This window comes from Capricornis sumatraensis, chromosome 2 (genome assembly GCF_032405125.1).
Source record: "Capricornis sumatraensis isolate serow.1 chromosome 2, serow.2, whole genome shotgun sequence".
Lineage (NCBI taxonomy): Eukaryota > Metazoa > Chordata > Mammalia > Artiodactyla > Bovidae > Capricornis > Capricornis sumatraensis.
Window position 1 is genome coordinate 123,310,156 of NC_091070.1, and position 16,790 is coordinate 123,326,945.

Here is a 16,790-nt window from a genome sequence, read left to right on the forward strand (position 1 = left end):
CATAGTTTTTCAAATGACTGTAACTTTGGCCTTCTTAAATACTTCACACCATTACACTGGCCCTCACAAAAATTCCTAGTAAAGACCATGAGCTGCCTCCACAGCTGAGGCCATGGGCACCAGGGCTGCTCTTCTGCCTACAGCTAAGATTTCACGCCTGAGACAGGAACAGCACTGGATCAATCTACAAGAGCACTTACTCCTCAACAGCAAGCAATACGCTTCATCTGCAAAAGCATTTTTCTATACTTTCCCTAACTTTCACCCTGTCGATCAAGTCTGATACAACGGTGCTACGTTCCTGGGTCACATGGCAACCACTATGCCTAATACTCAGCAAACAAACAGGAATCCAAACGGACAAAAAAAAAAGGCAATCCAATTTTGTAAGAAACAATATATTTTATTTTTCTGACACCACAGCTCTGGTGAGTGGTTTTGTACCAAATTTAATGGAGGTTACACAGAACGTTTTACGCATGGGAGGGGGAGGAAAGGGAAGGAACCACAAAATTAAAAACAGAAAAAAAAAATCCTGGATAGCTTTTAGCATCTGTTCCACTCCCACATTAATAAAATTCACTTGGGAATTCCTAATAAAAGGAGAACAGAAAACAAGGTGGGCAGGGAAGAGTAGGATGGGGAAGAAAAGACGAAGGGCAAAGAAGACCGTCGAGCATCCCAAAGACAGACCTTTCCCTCATGGAGCCGGGACGATGCTCGGCATGGAAGGTGAGGCTTGCTTAGATTTATTTCCCCAAAGTATCACCGTGTATTGCAGCTGCCAAAGGGAAAAAGAGGAGGGAAGCAGGGGGTCACCAGTGAGGGACACAACAGGGGAAACTCACTCAACCAAGAGACGGGGAAGGAGAGGGGAGGGAAAACAAGAGAAAAATGTGCAGGTGGGTCTGTAGACTGGGAGAGGCAGACAGTGCTGAGAGCACTTAAACTGAAAAACAAAAGTCCTAAGCGTCATTATTTTTAAAAAGAAAAATCTCCCCCTCCCCCCACCCCTCGCTGAACTTAGTTCCTTTTTTTGTGCTTTTCATTAATACTCTGCTCTGAGGTTGTAGTTTGGTTTTTCTATACACTGGAGTTGAAAGAAAATAGTCCAAAGGTCTGAAGATGGATTCTCCACCTAAAGTAAACAGCCCAGCATTCCTGTTCTCCTCTTGTCCCAAAGACTAAAGTCTCTGCTAAAATCCCTTTTACAATATAGTACAGTACACAAAAAAATAAAGCCCCAAGCAAAAACAAAACCAGAAAAGAATCCTGGGAGAAGCCAAGTCCAAAGGACGTAAACATACAGAGAACGGTGCAACACGTGACCCATGGCGATTCTCAAAGCACGGCTACAGATTCCCAAAAGGAGGTGCCATCACGGGATACCCAAGTCCACAAAAATAATTTTTAAAAAATAAATCTTAAAAAAAACACACCTGTTGATTAAATGAATAATTTGTTTTCAGATAAATCCATACATTCTCGAGTTCCCCCCGCCCCCAAAGCAGCCCTTGGGTCTCTGTTCTCCTATTGCATGACCAACAGTGCTCCTGGAACGCCCTCATAGCAGCTCTCAGGACCTGGAATCTCATCTCAACAAGGATGGACACATCCAGTCTTAGCAGCTTAAAACATCATGTTTCCTGGGTTGCCAGGTCCTTGGCTGAATCCACCCATGCCCACGTCAGCGGCCATGCCCCGGGGCCTCATCTGTGGGGGGATCATGATGTTCTGTTGGGGTCCCATCATGCCCTGCATGGACATCATCATGCCTGGAGAGCCCACAGGCCCAGGGTGAGTGTAGAGCCCGGCAGGCCCCCGCTCCTTGCCAGGAATCATGCCCACGGCAGCAGCGGGATTGCTCATCAGGGTGGGCTGGCCGGGCATTGTAGATTGTGCTGGTGACATCATCCGATGGTGAGGTCCCATCATGCCTTGCTGGAGAAAGGCTGGTGGTCTCATAGGGTTGTGGCCTGGCATGGACGGAGCTGTACCAAGAGGGATGTCTGGAGTTCCCACGGGCCCTGGACCTCCCATGCCAGGTAATGCTAGTCCCATTCTGGGGGCTTGTTCACCCATCATCCCCTGCATGTGTGAAAACCCAGGTCCAGGACCCTGGGGCTGTTTACGGCCTGGGACTTCCCCTCGAGGGAAATATTGCAGTGTCTGGCTAGGCTTCTCAGATGGGATAATGCGAGACAGGTCAAACTCAGGTATTCCGGTGGCTCCAGGTCGGATGACCTCCTGTAGATCTGGGTCTGTAAACACTGAAGGCATGCTGTTTCCCAGGACAGCGAAGGAGTCAGGACCCCCCGGGCCTCCAGGCTTGCAAAGTGCTGCATCTGCTGAACTTTGGGGCAGGTTGCTGGGGCGGCCAAGAGGCCCTTCTCCTGGGAAACCCATCCCTCCTGGGAAGTTGCCCTGCCCCCCACTGGGGCCATTGTGAGGAAACGGAACCTGCTGTGGAGGAGACTGAACTGGAGGGAAACCCTGGGGAAAACCCATGCGTCCTTGAGGTACCATTGGAGGCTCCTGGGACCCATGCCCCATGATAGGATTGTGTGACATCAAACCAGGCCCCATAGGGACTCCATGAGGAGGTATGTTGGGTCCCATGGCGTTCGGAGAGGGCATCTGATTGGAGTGAGAAAGTGGCTGGGTCATTCCCATTGGGCTGAGGGTTGGCATTGGAACCACGGGGTTTGGACCTGAAATTCGAGGATTCTGTGTATTAATGCCCATTCCTAGAAAAATAAAGATATCAAAGGAATCAATTTCACCAAAAGTAACTCAGAAAAACTATTATAAATCAAATTAACCAAAAAAGTTACTATGCATCAAATGTGCATGGAACTGTGCTAAGAAAATACACAATGCACAATGTACCCTCAGGAAGGTTATAACACATTTTGGGGCACACAAACGAACAACTCCACAAGACAATGTATTACTGAGCTTTAAACTGTATGACATATACGTATATAGAAGACACCTAGAAAGAAAGTCTCCTGAGTGAAAAGTTACAAGTTAATACACAAATGAGTACAGTCTTCTTCACTGGAGGTATTTAATTCAGAAGAAAACAATTTGCCTAGATGACCTATAGTACGGTCCTTTTTGGAGAAAGAGGACGCATCAGTCCTACAAGTCCAAGAATCAGAAGCAACAGCAATGAGGAAACCAAACAGGCCTTTTTCAATTGATAATGTGACATCTATTTCACACTGCCTTATAGGGAGAGCACTTAAAACTCTAGATTACATAAAATGGTGAAGAAAAGCTAACTTTTAATGGAAAAGGAAAACACACAGGTTCTACCATGGCCTCTGGGACATTTAAATATTTGGTCTCTCCATGAAATTAACCACCAAGTATGGTAAGAATGATGCTTGTGCCATCCATGGAGCATGCCCTAACCTGATTGATGATAAAAAGCATTCTTAACAATCAGAATGGAACTGGAACCAGAAACTCATGGCTGAAGTTACTATGGTCTCTTTGTTGACCACCTTTGCCCTCCCATATCCTTTCCTGTTAGTGACATTTGGGGAGATGGGAGGTGTAGGAGTGAAGGAGAACAAAATGAGGAGGGAAGGGAGGAATTTTATTTTCTCTCTAGGCCTAAACAAAGTGCTTCTCTAGGAAACAGGGGTCTTCCATTGTCTGAAATCCTGTGGCTGCTTGTGGTTTGAGGCTGCTCTTTCAGGAAAATAGTTGAGGACTCAAGACATTCCTATCAGCATATTAAAAAGATACTGCTTTCAGTGTCGCTCCAGGAGGAGCCACCTAAAAATAAGTACATCAAGGTACACAGAAGCACCAGAATTTCTGTAAGAAAATGACAAGAACTCTAAAGAAACTTGCTTTCTTATCCACAAACACAGAATTAAATAAGCTAATTCAAAAAAGTGTTATTCTCTTCCTCTAGGCAAGACATTTTAGTTTTACTGAAACTAACTCAGATGGTATACTTTTTCAATCTGCTGAACGTCCAGCTTATTGAGGTCTACAGATATCAAGAAAACACAAGACGTTTTTCTTTTGTCAACAGCAATAGGGCCATATCCTATCTTCCTGATTTCTTACCTGGCATATTATTCATTGATGGCAAGTTGGGAGAACGAGCTGGAGGGGAGTCGTCATCTGAGCTGGCCACGGTCTTGATGGCATCGTGGTATAATGGGGTAGAACTGGGCATTGCAAACTTGGACATTCGAGACATCATAATAGACAGTGGGTTCTGGGAAAGGGTCGGCTCTGGAGGCATGGTGTAAGGTGTACTAGAGGGAAGACTTCCCGGGATACTCACAGAGGCGGACTGGCTGGCTGTAGGAGGTGGGGGGCCACCTAGGAGAAGAAAGCAAAATAAAACAGGCAGGGAATTAGAGTCTCCTGAAGGTTCTTGGGCCTTTGATTATGAACTAGCAGGGCCAGGAATGAGACAAATGAACGGGACAGTGTTATTAGACCCAGGACATGAATCATCAGTCTTCTAGTCAAGCTCCGTGCGTGTGCAGAGGGAGATGGTAGCGTGCGATGGAGGTGACAGCTCAGCAGATGGCAGGACAACGCACCAAGGATGCATGAGAAATATTAGCTCAAACTTGGGAAAACCACGTCTCACAAACTCCTTCACTAAAACAATGGGAAATAAGTGGATCTCTTACCATTGCCAATCAATTCAGAATTTGCCTCTGGCGTTAAGTGTGCTTGGAAGCCAGATGAGCTATCCCACCCCAGGTACTGACCAAAGCACCCTACACATGCTCCTGACTGATTTCCGCCACCAAGATGTCTGCACTCAAAAGGTCTGAGGGGGCTGCTCCACTGGACTGCTTTATAGAGAACTGCTACCCAACAGAGAGACACACTTTAACCTGGTAGGATAAATCTCCTATCTCATTCTGATTCTAGTCTTTCTCAAGTGGAGGCAGCACAGACCTAGTATTTACACCTCAGTGCTCATCTACTGACCGCCTCTGGTCCTGTTCACAAAACCACCATCATCAGTGAGAACTTCCCCCAGGAAGAAAATACTAATAAATTGCAGCTGATCTGTGAAAATAGCAGTCTACCAAGGAGAAGGTTTGGAAACTGTTTCGATGGTCGACACATATTTACGAGAACCACTCAAGTCTCTCAGCAGTCTCCCCTCTTTGCTTGGGATGACACTCACACTCTCTTAACACAAAAGCAGACCTCTGAAGTGAGTAGGGCTGGTGTTTAAAGGAAACACATTTATCCACTGTTAAGACATTTTATTCCACCAATAAGAGTTCCCTGTGCAAATGTAAATCGTTCAGTGAAATGATATGCATTTCCCATTCTCCTCCCAGTCCTATCCCATAAACATATTTTGCACTGAAACCCATAAATCTTCACCAGGATTGGACACTTGAGCATAACCCCATGGGAGTACCAACTCTGCACCTTGCCACAAATACATCCATCTTGGCAAAAGCCCCCTCCTCTGGCTGCATAATTAGGACACCAGTTTTCTTAAAAGTACGTAAACCAGGCTTTCACAATCTCTGGCTATAAGTGCAACTGTGAGGATGAGAACATACTGACCTGACTCTACACTTGCCAGCATGGCTGGGGAGGCCATGGTGAGGGGCGCTTTGTGGTTTGGAGGGATCCCAGGACTCTGAAGGGGAGGTTTTGGAGACGAGGTCCATCCAGGTGACGGGGCGGGAAGTGATGGAGACTTGAGGTGAACAGGCGAAGCAGCAGCAGACCCCAAGACGGGCGGGGACTTAATGGAAGCAGCGGCAGCTGGGCCTGCCAGCATGCCTGCCAGCTGCGATGGAGTCTGAGGGGACTTGAGGTTCCCCGAGGGTGAGCCCAGCATCGGTGACTGGACTTGGCGGATCGTGGGAGACTTCAGAGGGTTGATGCCTGGGGAATGCACCTGGCTGCCTGCCACAGATATATCCACGGGCTTCCGCCCCAGGCCGCGCTGAACGGGAGGAGCTGTGCTGAGGCTAGTGGGGTTATTGGAAGGGTTGAGAGGTAGTGGTGGCATATGACTGAGCCGGCTGTTAGTCCTTTGGTCAGGCCCCATGGGTTCTCTGAGATTCCGCAAGCCACTGTTGCTGCCTGGACCCTGAGACATGGGGAGGAACGGCCTGGGGCCCATGCCATACTCTTGCTGCGGGTGCTCACCGAAAGGCAGAGGCACCATCTTTTGCTGAGCAGGCAGCATGTCTGCGCCACCCGCACGGAGCTTCAGCATCTCCTCGGGCCCCGCCCCAGCCTCTCTCATCTTCTGAGGTAACATCTGAGAGTTGGATCCCATGCTGACATTTAGACTGACATCTCCCTTCATCCCACTGGGAACCATCTCAAACTCAAGTTCCCGGCCAGCACCCAGCTGCGGGGGCATTCCTTTTGGAAAGTCACCCCTGGAAGGGCTCAGTGGGCCCTCCACTGGTATTCGTGGGAAGATGGGATTATTCCCTGGCTCCACGTGGCGCTGGGAGCCTGGGATCATCCTGTTCATCTCCATTCCAGGCCTGATGCCTTCCACGCTCATCCCCGGGGGCAATCCCAGCTGCTTCTCTGCCAGCTGCTGTTGAAACATCTCTTCAGACAATCCTTGGGGGTTTGGGAAGCGCTCCCCTCGGCCAGGACCACTGAAGACGCCCTGGCCAGGCGGGAAGTTTCGACCGTCTGGGATTTTTGGCACATCGTCTGGCCAGCTGACTGCAGAAAGACCTGGTCGTGATGCCGGGTTGGGGACATTGGGCCCCTCCATCTCAGAATTTATCATTCCTGCAAATCCAGGGAGGCGCATTTGGCTCCCTGGCATGTTGGGGTGGGGAGCCATGGCCCTCGGGGGCAGAGAATGGGGCATGTTGATCCCGTCGGCAAAGGGCTCTGCGCCCCCAGGGCCCCAAGCCTCACCAGGGGTCATCTGGTACGGAGGGGGCGGCCCTCGGACCACTCCCCGCGGCCCGTGCTGATGGACCATCATGTCCTGGAGGGAGCACTGCTGCACGACCACTTGCTCCTGCTTCCTTCTCTTTTCTTCATAGAACTCCTGCTGCAATTTCAGCCATGCTATCTGCTCAGGGGTCATGTGATCCAGATGGTCAGGTCCGATGGGCCCAGACTGGGAGTTCATGGAGGGTGGAACCATTTCATCTGGAGAAAAGGGCACATCTCTGTGTCCTTGAGGGCCAAACGGAGCCCCCATGTCTGTCCGGGGCCCAGGTCCCTTACCTAGGCTTTGGGATTGAACCATCATGGCCTGTATAGGCCCTTCTGATTTTTTCTGAGGTCCATCTAATACCCCAGTGTTCTGCTGGGGTCCCCCACTCTGTCCTCCTGGGAATTCCTTCTCATCGGGGAAAAGCATTCGCTGGATATCTCTGAGCGTTTGTAAGGAGCGCTCCCGGTGCTCCAGCTGCTCCTGAGATAGTCCATCAGGGTTCTCCCCCAGTGTGGGGGGCTCTCCACTGGACACCGGCGGAGGCGGGGGGGCTTTGGGATCTGCTGAAGAGCTATTGCTCCCCTGAGAGACAGGGGTCACGGCTCGGTTGTTGGGCGTTGAGTTTGGCCCGGTGCTGTCTGGGGGCAGTGGAGTGGAGCCGGCAGGGCTGCCGACAGAAGGGATCAGTTTGTTTTCTACCCCAGGACTGTCCCGGTCCAGGGGACGAGGGGGCGCGGCAGGCTTGGGTGCTGGTGCCGGAATGGGGGGAGTTGGCTGCAGCCTGGTGTTCTGGGAAGAATTCTGGTCCTGGTTGGCTGGAGCTGGGGGCTGTTGTGGGAGAGGTTTCGGATCATTTCGAAGGGCAGATATCTGTGTGTTCTGAAGATAAACGAGATTTTAAAAATCATTGGTAAATTGAACAGAAGGACAATGAAAAGAGCACGCTATGTTATAAAGGACTGGTCCCAGCCATATAAATCTACACTGACACTTGCTGTAGAAACTGCTCATGTACAAACCCCATGGACATGAAGACACTCGGATTTCTTCCCTCACATTTTACTGTCAAACAGTATCCTCTTTCCCAAGCTGAAGATTAGGTTTCAATAACTTTATAAGCATGCCAAGGGAAAGCCACTCTGCTGGAGTGAATACATCTGAGTATCTATTTCGAGGAACAGGTTTGATATCACGTCTACTATGTGTTTCTGATTCAGGGAGAGATTAGTTTCTTGGTATGTGGGAGGCTGTACCTAACACCTTTTTCTTTCCCTGAAAGTATAAATGGGTATGTAGACTTCTCACTGTCAATCAAAGAGTCTGATGTTTTCAACTGAAAAAGAAAGTCCCTGTCACTCCAGTTCAGTACTCTACCAGCCAGAGGCAGCAGGTGAGGCCGCTCCACTTCACTGTCTGCCCTGGCACGGCGACTAGTGAAGCACTCCTCTCCTTTAGTTTCCAAGGGGCCTGACATCTCCGATTTCTGTTTTCAGTTTGTGATCACTGATTCAATATTTGATAAGAACTTGCACATTAACTGCAGTAAGATAATCTGTAGGCAAGAAACATCTGTGGAGAAATCTGAGGCTAGCTTGTGGTGTCTCGATCTGTTCTTTCCAATAGACAGCACATGGCCCTTTCTACAGGCTGGATGAGTGTTTTATTATTATTTATTAAGTACCAATGCTACATTTAAGTCCTGGATAAAGGCAGGCTCACCTGTAAGAGGTGACATGGATGATGTCAGTGTTTGGAAGAGGGATATAAAATGTTCTGCATCTATGCCTTGGCCCTGCTGGAGGTTCGGGTACTAGAGAAGGGTGGTACTGAAGAACAGAAGGGCCCAGCCTACCACTCCATCAAGGGATCTCGAGAGCTGCAGGATCCCTTTTTGATGTTCACTTCCTTCTACCTGTTCACTTAATCCAGTCTGTATTTCCAAACCCCTAAGGCTCTTACTTACATCCCCACCTACTCTCTGGAATGTTTCTCAAGGTACAAATTTGTACAGCTATCATTACATGTATCCCTGAACACAAACAGCTCACATTCTGTGGACATGTACGTAAATGCTCCACTTGCTGGTATTCTCCATGCATCTATGCCTGCAGACCCAGACTGAGGTGGGGCAGATTGGCTGAACCTAGATGACTCTGGGACGTCACAGTGTCCTCAGTATCACTGACTATTTTACTGGAGTCTGGAGGTCACCTTAATTTTCTCTCCAGAGCCAGTTCACATTTGCTTTTGCTGGCCAGGCTGTGTTTTGTGTTAAGGGTGGACATTCCTTTCCTATAAGGGTGACTGTGACAGAAGAAATGGTTTAGTGCCACTCTTTTTATTTTAGATTTGGAGCGATGGTGACTGGACTATTCCCAATACCCTCCTTAACTCCTCTTCTGATTTCACGTTAGTACTAGAGGAGGTGGAGGTAAAAACTGTATGAAGATCTGTCATTAAGTCAATAAAACACCGGTTTGAGCTGCAATTGTGCCCTATATATTCCAGAACAATATAAAATATAAATACTTCCAAAGTATAAATTTAAAATATATACACTTAAATATTATATATACACGTCTTCTTCCCTTGAGTAGTGGAGATACAAAGAGACATGCAATTGCTTTGCTTGGTCTGGGAAAGCCCAAGCCCTGCTATGTCATGGGGAGGCATCCTAAGTTCTCATATAACATGGACAAAATGTCATCTATTCTATACTGAATTGTCACTTCAGTCATTTCACTTTTCCCATGTTTCAGACTCATCCCAGTTTTATATTTCATGCTTCCTGAAAGCAGGGATTGTGTCTTGAACCTCCAGTGTTCTCACAGCACTGGGTGCAATGCCTTGACAATCTGAGACACAAGAAATACTGTCTGGAATGTGAGACCCTACATATATTGAAACAACCACTGCAGGCATGTTCTAATGTAGTTTACAGCAGGTGCTTACGTTCCAGAGAGGAAACAAACACTAACTATAATTTTGAAAATATCAAGAAATTAAAAACATTCAATGGTTCTCTCACTCTGAAATAAGTTAAGAATCATTCTGAAAGTCACTGAGACTCTAACTGTGACATCAGCAGCATGCACTCCAGTCCCGTAGGGCGGGAGTAAACTGTTTCTTCTGTCACCGTCTATAGGAAACCACTGTCCACCCTTAACTGCTGTTTTTTCTCTGTTCTTTAAGTAACTCAAGAGTGTCTGTTATATTTTTTTAATTCTGCTGTGTATGCAGGGTCTGAATTCAGAATCTCCCAGAGAGGGCCACATTAAGGAAATCCTAAGATATCCATATGTCTCCTTTTTTTATTTTGTACCTCTTCTCTTCTAGTAATTCACCAATATATCAGCATGCTAGCAGAAAAGGCCAGTGTGATGTGCCTAAAACTACACAACTAGGTTAAATGCTCAAAATGTAGCTGATACCAAGACTGTCTCCCTACTGAACCCTCGTGGATTGTTGGTGGGGATGTATACTGGTGTAGGCACTATGGAAAACAGTGTGGAGATTCCACAAAGAATTTAACATATAATCCAGCAAGTTCACTCCTGGCTATTTATCCGAGGAAAACAAAAACACCAATTAGAAAAGATATCTGTACCCTTATGTTGTTCACTGCAGCATTATTTACAATAGCCAAGATATGGAAGTAACCTAAGTGCCCATTAATAGATGAATAAAGACTATATGGTACACACACACACACACACACACACACACACACACAATGGTGTATTACTTAGCCATTAAAAAAGAATGAAACCTTGCCATTTTCAAAAACATGGATGGACCTAGAGGGTATTGTGCTAAACGAAATAAGTCAGAGAAAGACAAACATGTGGAATCTTAAAAAAACAAAGCAAATGGTTAAACATAACTAAACAGGAACAGAGTCACAGATACAGAGAACAAACAGGTCATTTAAAGAGGAGGGGGGCCATGGGAGGAGGACATAAACAGGTGATGGAAATTAAGAGTACAATCTTTCAGTTACAAAATAAATGAGTAATAGGCGTGAAATGTACAGTGTGGGGGATATAGTCAATAATTGTGTGATATCTTTATACAGTGATACATGGTGACTAGACTTATGGTGATCACTTTGAAATGTATAGAAATATCATTTCACTATGTTGTATACCACAAACTAACACAGTATAGGTCAGTTAAACGTCATAAACAAACTCACAGAAAAACATTAGATCTGTGATTACCAGAAGTGGGGGGACTAGGGGAGAGGGGACTGGTATAAACTTCTAGTTATAGGATAAGTAAGTACTAGGAATGTAATGTATAACACGATAAATAATTAATGTTGCTGTATGTTCTACATAAAAATTAAGAAAGTACACCTAAGAGTTCTCATCACAAGACAAAACAAAATTTTTTGTCTTAATTTTTATATGTATATGAGATGATGATAATCATTTCGTAATGTATGTGAGTTAAAGTATACAGTATAGTTGGCTGTACACTTTAACTTATACAGTGCTATCCATCAACTACATCTCAGAACTGGAAGAAGGAAAAAAAGACTATCAGTGAATTCATCATCTCCCACCTTTAGTCACCTTATAACCTTTAAACCATTATTCCACTTCTCAGATGACATACCAGAGGGGCTGTGCTTCTCTCTGTCTTGCTGTTAGAGATGTTCTGGATGTGGAAAGAGACGATAGTTTCAACCTGGCCCTTCAATACGGCTTCTGCAGCCCTACAAAGAGAGAAGAGATGCACACACTAGGACTTGTTTCTATTTCACTAACTGAAATGCTAAAGCATTTTAACCCCAGATGGAACTGGTATGAGAGAGGAAGAAGCATAAAGAACCACCAGCAATGCCCAGTGAGAAGAAATCAAGATAAAGAGGTTTTCATTACTTGTCTGTCATTTACTGTAACTCTTCTGAAATTTAAAAATAGCCATTAGCAAATCTCAAAAGAGGCATTAAAAAACCCCAGGGATTTTTCCTTTAAATCCATCCACTCTAGTAGGTGTTTTATAGAGAACCCTAGTTCAAAATCCCAACCCAAGAAGGGTAAAATGAATTCTCACACCTTATCATAATTTAAGGTTGCCAAGATTCACTCTATGTCTTAATTTTAAATATGTTAGATGAAAAAGTCAGAAAACTATGTAGTGTATATTCACATTTTAAATAAACAAATATCCAATGATGCATCTGTCTACTAGAAACATGTACCAAAACATTCATAAGTTATTTCTGTAAATTCTTGAGATACATTTTCTAATCATTCTAAAATGGACATGTATTACTTATGTATGCCATTTTAAAAAGAATACTGAGTTGCAGAAAAGTGTGTACTGTGCCATCGATCCTTTTCCTGTTTAAAGAAGTATATATACATGTATATGTATAAGCCTAAAAAGTTTCTCTGGAAGGAAAGCCAAGGAACTACCACCAATGGTTGCCTCTGGGAAAAGGGGAGTAGGGGGTTTATATTTTATTTTACTGCTTTCTGTAGTGTTAACCTTAAGTAATAATACAAGTGGGCAAAAAAAAGGTCTCTTCAAAGGGAATAAAAATTTAGATGCCCAAACACACAAGCCACACCAGCATCAAGACACAGCCATGAACTTACTTATTAGCCATCTCAGTAGAAAACACATACACCACTTTGGCAGGAGTCTTCTGAGCAGGTGTGGGCTCTGGGGCAGTAGTCTGGCCATGGGAGGGGGTGGAAGGCCTGGGGGCTGTAGCATTTGACGGGGTCATCGAGTGTGGCGTGTGCTGGGGATCCTGGGACTTTATGTGGTCAGCAGAATTACATTCTAAAAAATAAAAAGAAGGTTCATCTTATAGAAAGTATAAAGCTTTCTTTTTTCTGCCAGCATTTATAGCATCATAATGCAAACACCTTGATAATTTCAAGGAGGAAGTATCTTGTTAAGAGGAAATTCTTCTATACATAAAAATACAAATACACTTCTCCCATTTAAATGACTAAGTACAAAGCGCTCTTCCCCACATCCTTACTGCTCTACTACACATTCTTTGAGAAGTGTGAAAGTGTTAGTTGCTCAGTCCTATGTGACCTCATGGACTGTAGCCTGCCAGGCTCCTCTGTCCCTGGAATTCTCCAGGCAAGAATACTGGAGTGGGTAGCCATTCTCTTCTCCAGGGGATATTCCCGACCCAAGGATTGAACCCAGGTCTCCTGCACTGCAGGCAGAATCTTTACCGTCTGAGCACGAGGGTTTAGATATTAGCATAAATGTCCCTCCTTCCTGGAAACCCTTTTGGAACCTCCTGGGCTAGATGTCTCTGCTAGTTAGACCCATAGCCCCCTAATTTCCCTTACTTCAGCATTTATCAAATTTTATTGTAATTTTTTAAATGATAAGCTATCTAGGTGCATTTAAACCCTTGAGGATAGCAACTGTTTCAGTTTTGCTGACCATGGCACCCCCAGCACCCAGCGTAGTGCTGGTGCTCAAAACAGGCCTCCAACAAACAACCTGAAGAAGAAAGGAAAGACAGGGGAACAATTACCCAGGTACTCATTTCAAATTTGGGTTGGGGAGTCACCGTTCCACTCCTTGAATATTAGTTTCACATTCTGGCCTACAGTTAAGATGTTTTATTTTACACTAAGTGAGGGACAGCCTAAGAGCATAGCCATGGGTCCCATCCCCTTCTTGGCTGACTCCACTGTGGCACCTCCTGGATCTCTACCACATGGAGCCCCTCATTCCCGCCACGGTGACACTGGTGGGGACAAATCTGGACTTGTGCCAGGGCAGCCTCTTGACCGACAACCGGCAAAATGGCACCCAGAGCGCATGCAACCCACGTCTTGAAGGACTAATCTCATGGAGAAGAGGAAGAGTTGTCAGAAAAACCGCTCCAGTATGGGCTCTGGCATAGACAAACTGGAGCTACTGGCTTGACACTCAAGTACACAAGAGCGCAGAAACCAGAAACATCCATGAGTACATGGTTGGGGTTGTGCAGCATCCTCAAACACTTGCATCCTCAAGGGCAAGAACTCAACAAGGTCGCTCCAAACTATTCTTAAGTTCGTAGGAAAATGACCAGAAGGAGTTCCATCTGAAACTCCGAGAACTCCTGGATCCGATTCCTGCTCTCCCCACTTGGCTACTATTAGGCTCTCCGGCATCCGTCCATGTCAGAGGCCCTCCCTCAGGAATACCTACTTCCCTCTGAGTCTCAAAGATCTTATAGACATACCTTTCATGTCAGAGTCATCGTTTGGAGTCCCAGGATCTCTCTGATCAAAGGAGTCGGCGGAAATACTTCGCTCCCTTTTCCCCTTGCCCTTGGCACCATTTCCAGCCCCATTCTTCAGCCCCATGCTCCCACCTGGGCCAGGGAGTGCTTTAGGGGTATGGCCCCCACTCTTGGAGTCACAGGGGGATGGCTGGGATTGGCTGGTTGAGCCCCCCTGTTTACCCTGATTGGAGAATTTGGAATCCAGCTGGGGGTTTCCAGATGGGGACATCACTGTAGGGGGACGGACCATCACCTCCTGCTTTGACTTAGGGCTACTGGAAGAGACAAATAACAAAGGGAAATCAGACACCAGACAGCACTGGACAGCGCAAATCAAAGAGGTCTGATTCCTATCACACGTCAGGGAGACCTAGACAGCTGAAGTAACCACCCCACCTTTCACTTAAGCCGCTTGCTTGTTCTCTTCTCCCCATTCTCATCTCAGAGCTCTCAACAGAGAGGAGGATTTGGGCAGAGTGGCCTGCCTCGTCTCGGTAACCCTAGAGTCACATGGGGACCCATCGCTAGGGCTTCTGTCAATAAAGGACAACGGTTTCTATGTACATAGAGAAATGACTCTCACACTAAGACTAGCTCAGAGTAAACAAACAGACATCGTTAAGATCAAAATACTACCCACCCCTCGGCTGATGAACAAGGAACAGCTGTAACAAGAGGCTGGCTTCCCTGCTGGAAACTACGAGCAGGTCTGGGAGAGTGTGAGGAAACCCGCTGGTGACTGGCAGGTTGGGGAAACCCTCCAGGACACTAATCACCAAATAAGAAGTATCACACCAGAGCAGACACACTAACCACTGCCTCCAGGGGAGGAGGAAGAAATTCTTTTAAGATATCAATGTTGTAGAACAGAGGAGAAAGCTTCACAGTGGGGGTCAAGGGCTGGTGTTTTAGCTGTAGGCCTTTAGGCCTCCTGAACATTCCAGGTCTCCTCATTCCAAGTTTCCTCATTTGCCAAGTTTAGCACACTGTACTGGATGGTTCTTAATGTTTTGCTGAGGAGGGGGGCTATAATGAGGAGCAGTTAGGTAACGATGGACAAATGAATAAGAGGAGAACGCTAACCTAAACTCTGACTCACTATTCTATCACTGTTTACTTGAGTCTTTTTCTTTTCCCATTTGGGTCTCATGATTCAACATACGGTTCCACCAGTGAATGTTCAGGGTCCACTATGATGTCCCCAAGGCACAGCTGGGCCAGGCCCTAGGCCTCACCTCTGTGTGTTTCCCGACGGAGAGTTCCTCACTTTAGGGTTACTGGAATGCATTGATTGAAATCCTGAGCTTGCAGCCACAAACAGGGACGGGCTCACCGAGTTCCTCTCGGGCTGCAGCAGAAACGGCTGCTGGGGGCAGTGGCAGGGGCCCACTGCGTGCTGGCTGCGTCCCTTAGCGCTGACTGCCTGCACGCCTTTTTCCTCTTTGTTTTTCTCCGCTGTGGAAGTGGGTCCTGTCCCCTTGCAGCTCCAGCATTCTCTGGGTGTGTGCCTCCGGCTGCCAAAGGAAAATCTCGCATCTCCAGGGCACACTGGGAACAGAAACAGAGACATCCAACACCCTTATAGCAGGACCAAGGCTAAAGCCCCACCTCAACAGTGCAGAGGCAGATGGTTCCTCAGCTTTCCTCAGGGTGAAAGGAAAGGGCGATGTTCATATTCTGGCCAAAAGGCTCTAGTGCTAAACAGCGGAAGAGTGACTAAGACTTTCTGCCAGGCATACAAGCCTCCCACCCAAGCATCATATACCAGGCGTTTGTAAGCAGATGAGAAAAACATTTTTATCTTTAGCTGTGTATTCTCCCTTACATTTATTTCTCTACTTCCAAATACAAAACCCTCAAAAACTTGGGTTTTTCTTTCTTCAAAACAACTCTCTGAAACCACTGGGTACTCCAAATCCATAGCAACTATCTGGTGCTTCACCTCTGATGGCACTGAAATGTAACAAACCCATCCCAATTTCAAACCATGAAACAAATTACTCTCTGTTTATATTCTCAGGGCCTCAGGGTGGGGAAGACATTAAAGGAGGTACTTCTGAAATCAACTATTGAGCCAATACCAAATACAATCAGTTCTGCCCCCTGATTTCTATGATCTTTCTATTAAATTATGCTGAGTATGTGTCCTGTGTTCTCACTGCTTAATGACAGGAGCTGTAGGCATGGGTAAGCAAGGGAATGATCCATAATGCGGAGGTGAAAGAACATCTTTGAAGACTAAGATATTTTTGAGCCAATTTGCAAGGCTAATTTGAAGCATAAAGGTCAAAAAAATATTCCCCAACCTAGTAAGAGAACAAATGAGAAAGCCCTTTATTTAGAGAAACCTAAACTGGTTCAGGGAAAACCAAGATACACTTTCAGTCACTGCTTCTTCCAGGGCAGTTCCAATGTGATTTTTTTTTGGTAACCATGGTCCCCTTACCTCCCTCCCTCCCACTATCTTTACTGATGAGGTATAGTACTGAAGGAGAATATTAGATGCAGGATTAAAGGCTAAAGAATCAAAAGGAGTTAGAAGTCGCTTCGGTGTTACATACACTACAAGAGGTTCAAGAACGGGACTAAAAC

The 16,790-nt window shown here is 46.1% G+C and overlaps 2 protein-coding genes across 2 annotated transcripts; both read right to left on the reverse strand.

Moving 5' to 3' along the window:
* Positions 1–1,203: 1,203 nt before the first annotated feature.
* Positions 1,204–15,486, reverse strand: BCL9 (BCL9 transcription coactivator). The gene is made up of 7 exons (XM_068965125.1): positions 15,434–15,486; positions 14,157–14,473; positions 12,547–12,736; positions 11,558–11,657; positions 5,575–7,816; positions 4,090–4,350; positions 1,204–2,747 (listed from the first exon to the last, which is right to left on the reverse strand). Exons 1-7 carry the CDS (start codon positions 15,484–15,486, stop codon positions 1,630–1,632), a joined length of 4,281 nt encoding a protein of 1,426 aa, XP_068821226.1. The 3' UTR covers positions 1,204–1,629.
* Positions 15,487–15,527: 41 nt separating this feature from the next.
* Positions 15,528–15,734, reverse strand: LOC138072649 (uncharacterized). The gene has a single exon (XM_068963711.1). It carries the CDS (start codon positions 15,732–15,734, stop codon positions 15,528–15,530), a length of 207 nt encoding a protein of 68 aa, XP_068819812.1.
* Positions 15,735–16,790: the final 1,056 nt, after the last annotated feature.